At 36.0% G+C, this 17837-nt stretch overlaps 1 protein-coding gene and 1 long non-coding RNA gene across 14 annotated transcripts in view; one reads left to right on the plus strand and one right to left on the minus strand.

Annotated features, from left to right (window-relative positions):
• The window catches only part of KMT2C (lysine methyltransferase 2C), a 235008-nt gene that overhangs the window by 129854 nt on the left and 87317 nt on the right, over positions 1-17837 (plus strand). For all 13 annotated transcript variants that reach the window (XM_072964111.1, XM_072964116.1, XM_072964115.1 and 10 more), the window contains exons 9-14: positions 39-153; positions 10127-10296; positions 10752-10891; positions 11692-11805; positions 12719-12793; positions 14689-15407. In XM_072964111.1, coding sequence (XP_072820212.1) covers positions 39-153; positions 10127-10296; positions 10752-10891; positions 11692-11805; positions 12719-12793; positions 14689-15407 — 1333 coding nt within the window. The remainder of the gene's footprint in view (positions 1-38; positions 154-10126; positions 10297-10751; positions 10892-11691; positions 11806-12718; positions 12794-14688; positions 15408-17837) is intronic.
• On the minus strand, positions 2668-3289 carry LOC140697276 (uncharacterized). The gene is made up of 2 exons (XR_012074135.1): positions 3224-3289; positions 2668-3090 (listed from the first exon to the last, which is right to left on the minus strand). It is a non-coding gene; the product is annotated as an uncharacterized lncRNA (long non-coding RNA).

The raw sequence follows: 17837 nt of genomic DNA on the forward strand, positions 1-17837 counted from the left end.
TAAAGATAAGGCATCATTAATGCTATCTTATTTTTTAGACAATCGGGAGAAGATAGCAAGATGCTAGTGTGTGATACGTGTGACAAAGGGTATCATACTTTTTGTCTTCAACCAGTTATGAAATCAGTACCAACCAATGGCTGGAAATGCAAAGTAAGTTGTTGTTGTTTTTTTTTTTTTTAAGAAAAATATCATCTGTATGTTCTTTATCTAGAGCAGACAAATCGGATGCCTATTCAAATCTATATATTACCTTCAACTTCTAAAAACACAGCTTTATTGATGTATAATTGATACACAATCAACTGCACACGTTTAAAGTCTAAATTTGACACATGTATACACTCATGAAACCACTGGCACCTTCAAGATAATGAATATTCATCACCCTGAAAGTTTCCTGGTGCCCCTTGGGGATTTCTCCTTTCTGACTGTTCACGCCCCACTCCTTCCTGTCTTCCTGGACAGTGTGTTTTCTCTCACCATAGATTAGTTTGCATTTTCTAGAATTTTATATAAATAATGTCATATAGTATATACCTTTTTTTTTCTTTTCTTTTGGTCTGGCTTTATAAAACTCAGTTATTTTGAGATTCACCCATATTGTTGCACATACCAGTAGTGATTCCTTGTTCTTGCTGAATAGTGGAGGTACCACAATTTGTTTACTGAATCACTTGTTGGACAGTTGGGTTGTTTACAATTTTAGGCTGTTATAAAAAATGCTGCTGTGAACCTGTAAACTAACATATGTATGGTGATTCATGGCTTAGAATTTGTTTTTGAGTAGTTTGTCTTTAACTCTTTGAAACTCTTTGAAATAGGTAGTATCCCTATATACACATGCTGAAACAGATAAGTGTTTTTTAAAATCTATTAACTTAAAATCCAGAAATAAAAGATTACCTTTTGATCAGACTGGCTTTGAGATGATCTAACTGTGATTTTATATGTACATATGTTTATGTGTATATGTATTTATGTATAAATTTGTATTAAATATTTGGAATCAATTACTTATATATATATTGTTCCTCCCCAATGGTAGTTGTACTAAGTGCTTAGGTGATGTGTAGTTTCTTTTGGGTTTTGAGAGTTAGATAAGATCTATAGACATTTTTTCTGCTTCTTTTTCATTACTTAAGATACCATCAGTCTTTCTGCTTGGTGAGATACTTTTAAGATGTATTTTCAGTTATTTTAAATTTTTTCTGGATGTTCTTGTAGTCAGTGATTCTCCCCCTTTCCATCCATTTTGGTATTTGCATCTTTTAAGACCCTGAGGTGTTCCATTCTGGTTTCTCCAGGCTTCCTGAGGAATTTATTGAGGCTCTGTCATCTGTATCTCTAAACCCTGTAGGTTTGCTGACAACTCTACCTCCTGGGCAGAGTTAGTATAGTACCAGGTAAACAACAACCAATTTTCAATTATTTGTCCATGGAAGCATAAAATATTTAAATTCTTAAAGTGAAAGTAAAATTAAGAATAACTCTTTCTATTAACTCCTTTAATTCCCAACTGGCTGAATAAAACTAATTTTTTTTCCTGTTAGGAAGATATTTACAAACAATGTTTACTGTGGTTTTTCCTTGAATATTCTGTAGGATGAATCAATTGTAAAAGTAGTTAATTTGCTTCCTTTGAAATCTATTCAGGTAAACTAATAAATTCTAGATTAAGAACTGGTGAGGGACTAGTGATTAAGTGAATTGCCCAAGGTGACTAATTTGTAGAAGCAGAATAGAGACTAAAATTCAGGCTTCTTGTCTTACAATGTAATGTTTTATCCAATATATTATGCTCTCTGTGCTATCATACTGTTCTTACTTAACAGTGCTTTTCTTCCGAGACTAATTAAGGAATATTTCTTAATCTACTTTTCACTTCATACTAGGATGTAGACCCTACAGAACTAAAGGCTGTAGATCCATAAGCCATCTCTGCACGCCTCCCAGGCAGAGGGGGCTTAATTATTATAATCTCAGTTTCCTAGAATAGACATGAAGCTAGGCATAAACTTCTTTTATCTACAGTAATTACAGTGGCTTTTAAAAAATAAAATAAATAGAACTTAGAATTTAAGTATTAATTTAATCAAACAAATAATTTTGCTTTGAAATTAAATTGCCGAGACCTGGTTTTAATAGAAAGATATTTTCTCAGGTCAAGTTCAGTGCATAACCTTTTTCTTTGGCTTTAAAAATGTTCATACAGAGAATGCCTTTTGTATAAGTATCTGTATAAAAATAATTTGATAATGCCACAACTGTGTTTACTAGTTCAGAGTAATCAGACCTTGATGTGCCAACAAGCAATTTCTTGAATGTTAGATGTAATAAAGTGCCACTCAAATTCTATAAAGCTTTTTGTTCACAGATGTATCGTAATGGCACAACTGAAATATGTAGAAAATGGGGTATCAGTCCAATTTTGTCTTAGAAATACTTTGTAAGTTACCAGTGTGCTCTTTGCAGTTTCTGTTGTCAGTTGATGTGTAGGAAGAATCCCCTTGCTCTGTGGATGCTGCTGCTCACTGCTGCGGGGCGCATCCCGGTGCCATCTAGCCATCATTATTTTTACTCCATTTTACTATGGAAAATCCCACACCTTTCATCTTTGACAGCACATGGGACAAACATAGTAATAAATACAAATGCTAAATGCAGTTAAATTTTATATTAAGTCTTTTGCACTTTATATATTATATTAATTTTTTTAAGTTAGCATTTCTATGAAAAAGTCCAGGTTTTCAGAAAACAGCCTGCCAAGAGTATGCCTGTGGTCTCCTGCATCCTCAGATTGTCCTCCCTTTGGCACAGAAACGTGCTCCCGTTACCTCTGTCCCGTTTGTGGCCCTGTTTGTCGTGTTCTCGGCATTTTCCCCTGCTAGTGGGGCGGCCTTCAGGAGGGATGGGGTGGAACAGGGTGGCAAGATGGTAGGTCAGTTGGTTTCCTAGGCACCGCTGTACAGTCTCCAAGAGGGGACCCGGCTGCTGGGCTCAAGGCTTCTTCCGAGAGCAGTCTGCGGGAGGGAGGCGCTGGCCGGTGGTGGGTTGGGTGGTGGAGGAATTTGCTGTCCTCAGAGGGTCCTGGAAAGGAGGGGAGATCCTGCTGGCAGGTTCTCGGGGATGGGATGTGGGTGAGGGGCTGGGAGGAGGCCCAACAGCTGCGCCTCACCCCGGCCCCCGGTGAGCACCGGCACCTGGAACTGGCGGTGCGCACCTGGTTCTAGGGCGTTGGGCTGAGCTGGGTCCCGCCGCCGCCCGAGGGTGGGGTCGGAGGGGAGGGGCCGCCTGCCCCGGGAACCGAGCGCCTCGGGGCAACTGCTCTCAGGTGTGGTCGCCGGGGGAGGCGGGGCCTGAGGGCTGGGGAGGGTCCGGCTGCGGCCCCTGAGCGCTTGCGCTCCTTCCTGGCTGCTGGACGGGCGCTTTCGCCTGTTCTCTCTGCGCTTGAGCTTTGGTCTGAAGAGAAAACCTGCGGAATTGTACGTTTATACTCTTAGCTCCGCTACCTCGCCTCTGCTTTTCTTTTTATTTTTCTGAAATAGGAAGTTGAATTCGTAATTCGTTTTCTTTACTTTCCTAAGGAACAAAAGGATATTTAAGATATTAAGGTGTTTAGTTTACCTTTGATTATAGCCTGGCTGCACTGCTCTCATTTGTTGTATTGGCAACTTTATATCTAGGTACATCTGACGTAATGATTTTATCTTTTTTTTTGGTTGTGCTTAAACACTCTAATTTCTACTTTAATCGAATTTAATCAGATACTTTAGGCAGTGAAGTTTCCTTTATGACATATATTTAGATGCTTGAAATAGTGACTTTTAAAAACAAAATAGTGACTTTAAAGTGTAGTATTTGTTTATTAATTTAATTTACTTAGATGAAGTTCTTTTTCTTTATTTGACTAGTTGGTTCAACAACGTATTAGGATGTAGGTAAAATTAACTGCTGTAATTTCTCGTATCAGTTTCTCTTCGCATTTTTTTTTAAAGAATATTATTTTGTCCTGGTTGTTTAGCAAGTCGGTCAGGCTTGTGTTGATATATTGTGCTTTTTATCAGTGTAAAACTAACTTTATTATGTGTAATGTCTTTTGGGGAGGGGAAGGAGGAACCAGATATTTTGCTTTGCCTGACAATATGGCCATTTGGGTTTTAGTTTAGCAGTTGAATGTGATCTTTTCACATCTTTTTATTTTGGATCCTTCTGTGTCATTTTAACTATACCTTTTGAATGGTTTAATAGTCAAGTATTTAGATTAATGGTTGTAATTGAAATGCTTGGCTGTTTTAAGACAAACTTGTTCTTTTAATTTCCCTTGTTTTTCCATTCCTTTTATTTCCTGCAATGAGTTGCAATTCAGACTCTTATTTTATGAATATTAAGTTATAAATGTTGAAAATACAATTTTCCCCTCCCGTTGAAAATGAAGAAATTAGAACTTTTCCTTGTAGTTTTGCTCCCTTTTCTATGTCGTAAGTTAACCCAGACTGTAAACTACGTCACTTTTTCTTTGGGAAAAAAAAGGTTTTTTTCCCCTGTAAAGTCCAATCTCATCTCACCCCCAGTCCTTTGGAGACTTGGTTATGCATCTCTATGAAAGCATTGTAAATTTTCTGGAATCTTGCATATCTGAAAGAGATTGTTGCCTTCAGACCACCACAAGAACTCGGTTTGATATAGCTTTGCATTACAAGTTTTTTTTCTTTTACTCTGGAAACTTTTTTTTTTCTGGAGTTTTCCCTAGCTCATGATACCACAGAAGGAAAGTCTTTTTTCTTTTTTTTTTTTTGAAGTTTACCTAGTTATAATCCTTTTTTTCTGCTTGAAAGCCAGGAGATCTTTATTTTTGGTCAGATTTTTGGATTTGCTTCCAGGATGCATCCGATCATGGTCCTGCGCTAAGTAGTGTTCTCTGAAACATATTGACCATTGTCATTGTCAGTCTCCTTTCAGGCCCATATGAAAGGTCTATAGAAATGTTGGTTAACTTCACCTTTTTTCTTTTTATAAAATACTTACCTTCTTTACATTCTCTTTGATGATCTTTAGCAACATCTAGATAATTTTATTTCTTGTTTTAATTATCTTCTTTGTTATGTTGTTCATTATCTTGGAAAATGTGTTCAGAATTCCGAGTTTATTTCTCTTGTTTGTTCTCCGACTTCCTTTTGTTCTGCTCTCTCACTAACTTGCTTTTCGTAATAGTCTGCTGTTCTCTTTCACAAGACAGAGTTATTTATAATATTGTTGAGAGTATGATATTTAACATTTGAAGTCAGACTCTGTGGTGGAGGCTAGAGATTCAGGGGCAAATGGGCGTACCTTGTGGGGGCGTCAGTCTGGTGGGGCTGCTTGCACTGAAGTAAGAGGGATGTTTTCAGGAACCAGTCATTGTCCAGTAGGTTTCTTTTCTCTGTTTCTCTCTCAAGAATACTTGTGTGTTGGTATATTATGCATTTTAAAGACTTTATTTGGAAATAATTTCAAACTTTAAAAATTCAAAAAATAAAAATAATATCATATTCCATTTACCTAGATTGACCTGTTGTTGGGATTTCAGTATCATCGCCCTCTCTCCTCATCCCGGCCGTATATATATTTTTTGTCCTGAACCATTTGAGGGTGGGTTATATACACCGTGTTCCCTTTACCTTTAGGGCTGTGTATCCCTAATAACAGGGATATTCTTTCGTAATAACAGCACTGTTATCACCCCATACATTTATATCAGTATATCTAGTCTACCATTCATATTTCAATCTATCACTTGATCTAATGTCCCATGTAGCATTTCCTTCCGTCCATGTAGGCTCCAGGATCTAGTCTAGGGTCAGGTATTCCATTTAGCTGTCCTGTCTCTTTTGACTCTTTTAATCTGGAAAATTTCCTAAACCCTTAAAGAAGGTCTTTTTTTTTTTACTGACAGTTTGGAAAGTAGAGTTTTTCCTAATAGACCTTTTTTTTTTTTTTAAATCACTTGTAGAACTCTCCTCATTTTGTCTCTGTCCGATGTTTCCTCATGACTATATAGAGTTCTTCATCCTTGGCCAGAATAGTGCACACGTGATGATGGGCCCTGGTCAGGGTGTCAGTGGGCACACCTGGTGGTCCACCCTCCCTCACAGGTGATGCGAGTTCTGATCATCTGGTCAAGCTGCTGGCAAGTTTCTCCACTGCTTTCTTTTCCTCCCTTTCTCTTGTATCTAATAAAGCAGTATGTGAGGGGACTCTTAAAACCATGCAGGTATCTTGCAGCTCCTCAAAATTTTCTCCAAGATTATAGAAACCACTGCCTGATGCAGTTTTTACCTGTTGGATTTTAAAGTGATGCTTTCCTCCCTTCACGTTTAGCCCTCTGTGTTCTATTATAAGAAAGAACCCTCCTTTTTTTGTGTGTTAAAATATTTATATATTGTCACTATTGACTCATGAATTCCTATTATTTTCAATAATTTACAATTGACTACTGTACCTAATTTATTTTTTGCTCAAATTGTCCCATTTTGCCTCGGTAGCCTTTTCAAGCTGGCTTCTATGTATGTCTTTGTGATACGCTCTCACAATTCATTTGAGCACTTGATTACGTTTTGGCATAAGATGTTCCAAACTTTTATACCTCTCCTGCTCCATCCTTTCAGCAGCTGAGGCAGGAAATACATGCATGTATATGTACTTACACATACGCATGTACACGCATACACATGGAAGTATGCGTGTACTCACACGTGTGCATCACTTACAAATAATGAGCTTACACCAATACCTCCAGTTCTGATCACTCCCACTCAGTTTTGCCTTCGCCTGTTCTTCCATACCTGTTTTTGTATAGTAAGAATTCTTGTGTTTTGTCTGTTATTCTTCCAAGATTTTTAGTTTTTAAATTTCCCATTCTTTTCTTATTGATTTAATTTTTAAAAATATATAGGATATTTAAAATGCATTCAAGAAATTTGTGGTTTATCCTTCCTGTACTTTTTTGTAATGATAAGCAAATATATGTATCTTATTTTCCCTTACCTACACTGAAGATACTCTTTTGCATGTTGTTTTATTCACTTAAAATCTGGGTGTCACTTCTTATCAGTTCATAGAGGTCTTCCTCTTTTTTTTTTCTTTTACTTTTTTTATTTGCTCCATTGTTTATCTGTACCATGTTTTTTCCAACCAGTGTCCTATGCTTATTTAGATAGTTTCCAGTATTTTACATTAGAAATGATCTGTAGTCTAACTTTGTGGATTTTTGAATAGTTGGGACGAAGCTGTAGGGTAAATCTCTAGAGTGGGGCTGCTGGCTCCGGGGTAAGTGGGGGTGTGGTTTTGTCAAATTCCCTTTCATGGGGCTTGTGGCAGTTCATGTTGCCACCAGTGCACGAGAGAACTTCTTTCACCCTTGCCAATGGGGTGTCATTGCTTATCTTGTGAGCAGAATGGTAGCAGCTCAGTGTAGTTTAAATTTCACTTATCTTCGTTGAGTGAATTTGATCGTTTTTTTTCATATGTCTGAGGGTCATTTTGACCCCGTTTTGTGAGTTGTTTGTTCTTGTGTTTTGCCTTTTATTCCTGAAGATTTTGACCCCCACCCCCCAGTTTAAAACTTCCTTACATGTTGGGTATGTAAGGCCTTTATCTGAGCTGTACGATGCAAATATTTTCTTCCAGTTCATTGTATGCCTTTTGACTTCACCTGCGTTATTATTTGCTACACCAAAGTTTTATTTTCATGTAATCAGATTTATCAGTCTTATATTGCTTCTGGATGTTTGAGTTAAAATTGGAGAGCCTTTCCCTGTACGGGGTTGTAGGAGAGCTCGTATTTTCTTCTAGTTTTTGCATTAGGTTAGTTTTTAAATTTAGTCTCTAATCCATTAGGAGTTGATGCTTGTATATGGTGTGAATTTTCTTTTCCCAGTTGGCTGTTCAGCTGTCCAAAACCCTTTCACTGAAAGGACAGTCTTTGCCCCAGTAACTTGAGATTCCAGACTAGAGGTTTAGGTTTAGTTAGGTTTATTTCTGGAACTTCTTGTCTGTCCCATTGCTCCGTCTTTCTGTGTTCATGAACCAGTATTGTAGTGTTTTGATTACAGAGGCTTTGCAATATCTGGTAGTTTTGGTCCCCCTTCAGGGCTTTTCTAGTTCGCATTGTTCCTAGCTGTTCTTATGTGTTTACTTTTCCATGTGAACGCTAGAGTCAAGTTATGTAGCTTCATGAAAAACCTCATTGGAGTTTTTACCAGGATCACTTTAATTTTATTAATTGATAGTGACATCTTAATGATGTTAAGACTTTGTAACTTAGGAACAAGGTATGTCTTTACATTTGTTCAGGTGTAGTTTAGTGTCTTCTAGGAATGTTTATAGTTTTTTTGTATAAATTTTTGATATTTCTTAAGTTTATTCTTAAATATTTTATTTATTTTGTTGCTGTTGTAAATGAGAATTTTTTATTTAGTATATTTAACTGGTTATCATTTGTGTATGTGAATTTTATTGACTTTTCATTGCTACTTAATATCCTACTTTAAAAAATTCTTTTATTGACTTTATGATAGATTCCCTAGGATTTTCCAAGTATACTATTTTTTTTTATTTATAGAAATTTTATTTTATTTTTCTAAAATGTGTTAGCTTCAGGTGAACAGCAAAGTGATTCAGTTACACGTATGTGTATATATACGTGTATCTATTCTTTTTCAGATTCTTTTCCATCATAGGTTCTTATAAGATATTGAATGTAGTTAGTTCCCTGTGTTATACAGTAAGCCCTTGTTGTTTATGTATTTTGTATATAGTAATGTGTATGTGTTCAAGTGTACTATCTTGTCATCTACAGATAGTTTTATTTCTTCTTTTCCTGCTCTGCCTCTGTTTTCATTTGTCTCAGTGTTTAACATTGGTTCAGAACCATGTTAAACAGCGGTGGAGAAAGCAGGCGTCCTTGCTTTGTTTCTGACCTGAGTGGGCATGCCTCTAGGGTTCCCCAGTTAAATAAAATGTTGGTTTTGGAATTAAGGTATATGTGTATAGCGCATTAAAGAAATACATGTCCGTTTTTGTTTTCTTCGAAGTTTTTTTTTTCCCAAAGACCCTTTCAGCATCTATTTTTTTCTTCTCAGACCTAATACTATGTGAAATTTCATTAATAGATTTTTCTAATATTTACCTATCCTTGCATTTCTTGTATACACTCCGCTTGGACATGGTTTATTATTTTCCTAATTTGCTGGGAGTCTGTTTTCTAACATTTTATTCAGGATTTGGGAATCAGTATTTCTGAGGGCATCCATTTTAAATCTGTGAGACTTCAGCACATCTGTGGTTCATGCCAGTTTCTCTTTTTAGTGAGCATCTCTTTCACATCAACCCAGCAGCTCAAAAAGATAAAGTTCCGTTCTATTGGTGTTTCAGACTGAAAAGTTCGGGATGAGGTGGGGCCGGGTAGTGAGAGTCCAGCAATCTATCAACCTCGTGCCCAGGGTTTTAAGACCCGCTCACTTGTGGGCTAAGAAGGAGGTTTGGTGGGCCCCTGGCAGGCCTTTACCTCGTAAGCAGCTCTGCATTGCTAAGGGTAGTGCTGTTCTCTGTTCTGAAAATATGAGAAACCGTAATTGGATTTTGATTTAGAGTGATTATTTTCACAATTTTAGACACCGAATCATTGGGAGTGGGTCATGATATTTCCTTAGTGTGAATTCTTGTTTTTAGTTCCAGGCTGCCCATAAACAAATGGAATATGTAGCAGGACCATTTTGCTTTCACAGTGGGGAGTTGAGTAGACTTACTCAACACAAGCTACTTCCTAATTCTGGAATATGTTTCTTTTTTGAAGTTTGGATTGCTATGTTCTTGATTTTCTTTCCTTCCTATTTATGTTTTCTTGGATGTCTCTACCCACTATTTACACTTTTCTGCAGGTTTTAGGGTAAATTGAGTGATGTCTCATTAGATGTTGAAAACAAACTGCTTTTTCAAAAACACATACCCTAAATTACTGCATGAAAATTAAAGCTTAATGTTTAATCTACAAATGTTTCATTGATTTTTAAAAAAAAGTTCACACCAGAACTGCAGTACAAATGCATAACAAACTGTTTTTGTTTTCATTTTTCCTGGTGTTTAGAATTGCAGAATATGTGTAGAGTGTGGCACACGATCTAGTTCTCAGTGGCACCACAATTGCCTGGTATGTGACAGTTGTTACCAACAGCAGGATAACTTATGTCCTTTCTGTGGGAAGTGCTACCACCCAGAACTGCAGAAAGACATGCTTCATTGTAATATGTGCAAAAGGTAAGAAGATAACAGTTACTCCATTTAAGTGTCTGTCAGTTCTTCTGTTCACGTGATCATCTGCTCTACCATGTATCTTCAAGATCCAAGCTTTTGTCATCCCAGTAATCCTTTTAATACACAGTACTGTTAGAGATGGAATTAAATTATGTTTTTAGGAGTCTTAAAGGCATAAGTGAGTGGACAAAAAATAAGACCAGAAACAAGCATTAAGAGGGAAAAATAAAGAGGAAATAGGTTGAAGATGTTATTTTAAAAAAAGCCAACACCTTTAATCCAAAACCCAAAAATGACAGCTCCTTTTCTAGAACCTTCAGTTGCTAACCCCTGTAACCTCTCTTCTGCCATCCTTACCCCTTCCTACATCCAGTTTTTCAACGATTATCTCTCTCTTCCCAAGATATTAATTTGACTTTAAATTAGAAAATTTTATTTAAATATATTTATCATGGCAGATGGGTTCACTTAGAATGTGACAAACCAACAGATCATGAACTGGATTCTCAGCTCAAAGAAGAGTACATCTGTCTGTATTGTAAACACTTAGCTGAGCTGGAGCCTGGTGATGAGGTGGAGATGGCTGAACTCGCTGCAGGTAAACCTGAGAATTTCGGTTTTTTATGATACTGTGTCAGCCAGTCACCAGTATATTACTTTAGTAATAATGAGGGAATCCCATGTATCAGATTGCATCTTATTTTTAACTTCTGTGCATGTGATCTTGGTCATCTCTGAATCTGATGGCTGACATATAATCTAGCTTCTTTACAACTGTTGTCCTAACATTTGAATTCTAGGACTGGTGTACTTTCCTCCAGTTGTGTTTTTTGAGCCAACAGTGGAAGTTCCTTAGTGGTAGGCTCACTTCATATTCTGGGCTATTTTACTTCAAATAAATTTTAGTTTTATTATGTCCTTTTAAATGTTAATTCTCATGTCTTGAGCCCACATTTCTGTTCAGATATTTTTATTAGTATACCTTTGGTTATAAGTTAGTAGCAAGATTCTTAGATGGTAAACGGAACAGAACTACTGATCATATTGCTTTCATTTTCATCAATAAGAATGGCCATTTCTATAAAAGTCGTCTTTTTTCATCTGCAAGGGGTTTAAGTAGACATCTTGGTTACTAATGTTTTGTTTCCAGTATGCTTCAGTATACAGTTGTGGAATATCCTTTTAAAATAATAAAATGCCAGTTACCTCTTAATTCATTATATTTTCCATATTTTAAAAATTGTTAATATAGATTTGGTTCAAAGTATAAAAATCTGGACAATTACTAGTGGCATTTCTAGTGATTATTAACCTCACTGGAACAAAGTAATAACTGTTGACTTAACAAAAAACAGAAAGACTCATTCTAAGCTAAAGGATAAATAATTTTCTGTTAAGATTATAACAATGAAATGGAAGTTGAAGGCTCTGAAGACCACATGGTATTTCTGGAACAAGCAGTTGATAAAGAGGTCAATGGTCAGGAGTCCATACCTGGAATTGTTCCAGAGGGTAAGAATGTTTTTGATAATGGATATAGTCTATTCTCTGAAGAAAATGTATATAAACAGTGAACATGTGAATGTCTGCTAAAATGTTAGTACCCTAAATAAAAATTAGCCAAGACATAGTCACTTAGGAAATTATTTGGAGAGGAGCCTTTTAAAGTAAAATAACCTTAGACAGAAATTAATAGGGGAAAGGGTGTGTATATATATATGTATGTATGTATTTATAGTTCAGCTGTAATCTAGACTTAATCATAAATATCTACTTTGTTTAGGGATCAAGTGATTTTCATTAAAAAGCAATTTCTTTCTTTCTTTAGTCATACTTGTAATTACTAACTAGAGCTGTTGGTGATTGTGAGACGTTTCATGCTGAGATAATGAAAAATTCATTGTTTTAGATTATCTCCGCAGCCCCATTGAGGATTATTTCAGCTATTTCAATGATACTTCAATTAAGCTTTTTGCAATATTGATAGTAGGAATTATTGTACTTGAGGATCTGGAATTAATGAGAGACCGCACTGGGGAAAAACTACTTATTGTATTTAATCTTGATCTCACCTGAAAGTCTGTGAGATGGTGTGTGAGACTGTATGTTACATAGATTGAGTATATACATAGAAACCTGGAGATTTTTTGAGGTTAAGTTAACAAATCTCATTAAAAAGTATACTTCATAAAGATGTCAAGTGAAGAAAAATAAGAAAACTATAATAGAAAATCTTACCATACATTCCTAATTTCATCTTGATACTCTGCTTACAAATAGATAGTAATAGGATGTCTTATGCTTACAGTGGAAATTGGCATTTGGTAGTAGGATAAATATCTTACTCAAATCATTGATGAGAAAGCAGGGTTAGAGAAATTTTGCCTCCTTGCTAGAGATTGCATAAACATGTTCTTCACGGCAGTTCCCGTCCATACTGGAGAGCAGCAGAAGGGAGACGCCCCAGAGAGCCTCAACACGCATGCTCCTCTCGTTTCCGGTAAGCGGCGTGGTCGTGTCGTCTAAGTGTGTTGACTTAGAACAGAATGCCTCTCCGGTTGCTGTGCAGAGTCCAGTCATTGTCTGTTAACTTTAAAAATTAATTCTACCAGAGCACATGCTTAGCATGCACAAGGTCCTGGATTTAATCCCCAGTACCTCCATTAAAGGGGGAAAACCAAAACCCACCTAATTTACCACCCCCCAACACCAAAAAATTAATGAATTAGTTCTACCAAAGAATTGTTTATTGTTGCTACATGCGCATTACAGTAATGAAATCTCTGGGTTAAGTGATCCTTTTCTTGAAAAACAATCAGCAGTGGATTTCTAGAGCAGAAATAGAGCGTGTTTCTGTTTTTATCATGCCCCTCCTGCCTAGCCCAGAAGAAAGGATATGCCATGTTCTGTATCTGTGTTGTACATGGTCCTGTTTGCCAGCGAGGTGTGAGGTAGTCAGTCTCCTATCGGCATGTAATGTAGGCTTCATACAGCATTACATTGAGATTGTTGTACTTGAGTCACTTGAATGATGGTACTTGTGGTTGTTTAACCCATAAATGTTCACTCCATTTATGTATATTTAATTTTCTGTTTTAAAAATCTATTTTTTATCACTTTCAAAATACTAAGTATTTTTGAGGCATTTTTGAGGCATTTTTGTGTTTAAAGATACTTAGTATGATTATATCTTCTATTTGATTTTTTTTTTCCTTTTCAACTCTTTTAGTAAAGCAGAAAATAAGAAGTGAGATTTCATTTGGGTATCAGAACTTAGATAAACTTCAGTCACTGTGGTAAATAGTAAATAAGGAAATTAATGTCTTTATTAATGTACCTTAGAAATTACCTTGATAGCATTTGAAATGAGTGTTTTTTTAATCTTCAGTGGTCTTACTTTATAAAGCCACTTAGGGTTCAAGTCCATTGGACTGCTAACCTTACTCCTTATTTATTTATTTATTTATTTTGGTGGGGGGGTAGTTAGGTAGGTATGTATGTATTTATTTATATAGGGGGTACCGGGGGTTGAACCCAGGACCTTGTGCATGCTAGGCACACACTCTACCACCGAGCTCTACCCTTCCACTCTTAATTCTTAATTTGTTATTAAGTGTAGCCAATTTACAATGTCCGACCTTACTCTTAAGTAGCATTGGGTTAAAGGTTTAAGACAGTAGTACTCTGATTTAAAATTCACTCGTCAGCGACTAATGGGACTTCTAATGTCTTATTATGTTTATTGATTTGCTAAGATTAGTTTTTTTGGTTATAGATGATGAGGAAGAACAAGGATTCCATCCAAAAAATGTATTGACTATGTTAGTAGGACAGCTAAGCAAAATAAATCTTTTCTTTCTGTTGTCATTACTCATTTGAGTCTGCAGAAGCTTTTTGCATCTGGTGTGTCTGCTTACTGGACATATCATATCATATAACTAAACCTCATTTTCGTAGCTGTAAAATCTGTGTAACTTCATCTCTAAAATTTTAAATCATTTTGTAAGTTCTCAAACTGTAAAACATCATGTATGTATAATAGTTATATTAGAAATTAATTCTATTTTCTTATTCTTACCAGAAATTACCTTAAGCTTTGGGGATCCTATTAAGGCAGTGTTTCTGTGGGTTTTCTTGTCTGATCTGTGACTGATTGTAACCCATAAGCCCTGGTGTATTTTGGCCTTCACTAGTTTAGTAATTGCTTCTCTTGATGAATACCTTCTGATTTAAGTCATAGTTTTAACCAAAAGTATGTTTTGGAAGTTCCCCCCTCCCACTTTTTAAGAAGGAGAGCTACAGGCATATAAGACATTAGTGTTTTACATCTACTCATAGTTAGAAATTTTAAAATTCACATGTACATTAACATAATAAATATTCCAAATTTTATAGAATCGTCCCAAGATAAAATGAATCCTGAATTGGAAAATCAGATTTCTCATGAAATGGGTAGTGAAAAAATGGAAATGTCTTCTAAAGTAATGCATATTTGTAGTGAAGATCAAAATGAAAACAAAATGGAAGTGACAGAGACCGTTGAAGTCCTTGTTCCCCGGGTGACTGTGCAGCGGGAGGAGCTACAGTTGCTAGCTCACCCTAAGGTAGAGGCTTCCACAGAAGAATCAAGGCCTCCAACAGTAATCGCTGAACCTGTCACTGTTCCACCAGAAACCTTAGTGTCCCCGTGTCGGGAAAGTACTTCTTTCTGTTCTAAGGAACCGTTGGCTACAGAGAGGGTACGAGAAGAAATGGAACAGAAAGAAAATTCTGAACCTTCTAATGCACTTATGGACTTTGAAATGACTCCTGCATCTGAAAGTTCTGTGAAAGATGGTTTATGCCAAGAAGACAAATCTATAAAATTACCATCTGAGACAGAGTCATCATTTTCATCAGCAGCGGACATAAGCAAAGCAAATGTGTCTTCCTCCCCACCCCTTTCTTCAGACTTGCCTTCCCACGACATGCTGCATAGTTACCCTTCAGCTCTCAATGCTTCTGTTGGAAACATCATGCCAACAACTTACATTTCAGTCACTCCAAAAATTGGCATGGGTAAACCAGCTATTACCAAAAGAAAATTTTCTCCTGGTAGACCTCGGTCCAAACAGGTATGGCGATTTTAATGGTGTTGACGGAAAAGATGTTGCAGGAGTTGTGTAAAATAGGAATGTGTGTGTGTGGCTTTGTTTTAGAAGTCAGTTTGTTCTATCTTCAGGGAGAACTTATGTTGACTTATTTGTTTTGGCCATTAAAAAAATACTCTTAATGTAGACTAATTTATTAAACTGGAAGCGGTCTTATTGGAATTATAGCTTAGTTGGGACACGCAAATCAACCTATTTCATTGTAGTTTCTAATAGAAAACACTTGGAAAAAATTTTGGTTCTATGCCACAGTAACAATAGAGCTTTAAAAAACAGTAAAGCTTTGAGTATAGTGTAAATAACGTTTAGTTTTCCCTTCTTGTATATTTTTTTGTTGTTATCATTCATTGTACATATTTTTAACTACTTAAGCGTCAGATTTTACTAAAGTTTTTCACACTGGGAAATTTCTCATTTTGATTTTTTTGTTAATTGCTAACTTTTATGGGATTTTTTTGTTTTAAGTTGGGATTCATTTCAATGATTTCATGAAAAAAAATCCTGGAATTGTTGATCTCCAGGAAGTAAAGGGAGCTCTTCCCATGACTGTTTTCAGGTGTGTGGACTCTGCACTGTAAGGGTGGGTTCCAGTTCTTGTGAGATTGGCGTGAAACTACAAGGCAGAATTGAAGATGCTGTAGCTAAGAATTATGTGTTCTACAAAATTCCTACTTTCTGAAGTTCTTAGAAAATTGCAGGATACTAAACAGTGCAGAAGTTTAGTTGCAATAATCATTTGGGGAGTTTTAAGTCTCATGATTTAAATTGCTTTCGGTGATTAAAGTTTGACTTTTTAATAAGAATAGTAATATCTTGATCTTGATCATCTAATTGTAAGATCAATTGAAAAATTAAGTCATACTTCATTTTAATGTGAAAATTAGTCTGTAGTTAGTTTTACACCAAAGGCAAAGTGGTTGCCACATGGGATTTAACTGTTTTTCTGTGGCAAAGGCACGCTCACTAAACTCAAACACAGTATGTTGCCTTTGTCTAAGTATTTTACTTGATACTTTCTGTTACCAAGAGATTCTTCTTTTCAATCTAGTTCTCTTCCTCTTTAGTTGTTTTCCTTTTTCTCTTTTTGAATAGCATATACTAATTATGTAGTTCGGGCTCTGAAAAGACTTTAGCAATGGAAATTTGAATTTCACATTTAATTTTGGTTCTGATATTTACATTCTTTAAGGATGTTGCATCATAAATATTCCTGTTAAATTTTAGAGACTTCTGTTCCAATTGAGAAACCATTATGATTGTTTTTCTGTTGACTTATGTTGCAGAATAGTGTGGGCATGTATATGTGTATTTGTGTGAGAGTGTGTATGTGTGTATATTTTTCTCTTCTAGGTTCGTCCCATTTTATATTAGCCATGCCCTGATGTTTATTATTGCTTCTGCTATGTTGTCTTCCAATTCTGGTAGTATTCCAATTTGTATTTCACCACCACTGTCTCATCACTACTTCACTTTCTGCTGGTAATTCCATAAACGGCTTGTTCTACCTCCCAGTTAGTCTGGTTTTAATTGTATAGGAAACAGCCTTCCCTTGGTGATTCAGAGCTGCTTGTTACATGGCTGTTTTTGTGATGAGTATGGATTGGGTAGAACAAGACCACTCATCCTCTCTTTACCCTTTTGGTATCATCTCACTTTATGGGAAAATATTTAATGAAATCACAGGACTGATTTAATTCAGACATTCCTGTACTAATTGCTTTGTGGAGAGTACTGAAAGTTTCCACTGAATCTGTGACATACGTTTTCTTAGAAAATAAGTACTCTTAACCTAATTTTTAAACTCTCAAATTCCAAGAAGTTTTCTTAATTTTACCTTTCCACCATTTTTTTGTTAACGTCATATATGTGGAAAGCTTAGGCATTTCCATAAGTTCTAAGACATGTCTGAGAGATTCTTGCAGAGAAGGTGAAATTTTTTCAGTATAGTAGATTTCCAAAAATGGTACTTCATTAGATCATAACACTTTCCCATTACATTGTGAACTGGATTTCTTATTTTTCATCAATTTAAGTAGCTAATTAAGAACCCTGGAATTTTATGACATGCATGTGTACTACAGCAGCACTTTAAATGAGTGTTTTGAATTAACATATCAGTTTCATAATCTGTTCCTGTGAGAGAAAAACAGGCCTCCAGTGATGAGCTGTAGAGGACTGTAGTTTTGTTGACAATTGCAAGTAAGCAATTCCCTCCCCTCCCCTCCCACCTCTTTCAATGGTAGACACCATGTCTGGTTTGTAGACATAAATCTTTTAGTAAGATGTACTGTTGATGTTTTGGGGGTTTTGTTTTGTTTTTGCTTTTAAAAAAAGAAGTCAGGTCTGAAAATCATATTGTCCAAATAAGGAGAGATTCAGTTCTTGAAAACTTAT

Source organism: Vicugna pacos, chromosome 7 (genome assembly GCF_048564905.1).
Source record: "Vicugna pacos chromosome 7, VicPac4, whole genome shotgun sequence".
Taxonomy (NCBI): Eukaryota; Metazoa; Chordata; class Mammalia; order Artiodactyla; family Camelidae; genus Vicugna; species Vicugna pacos.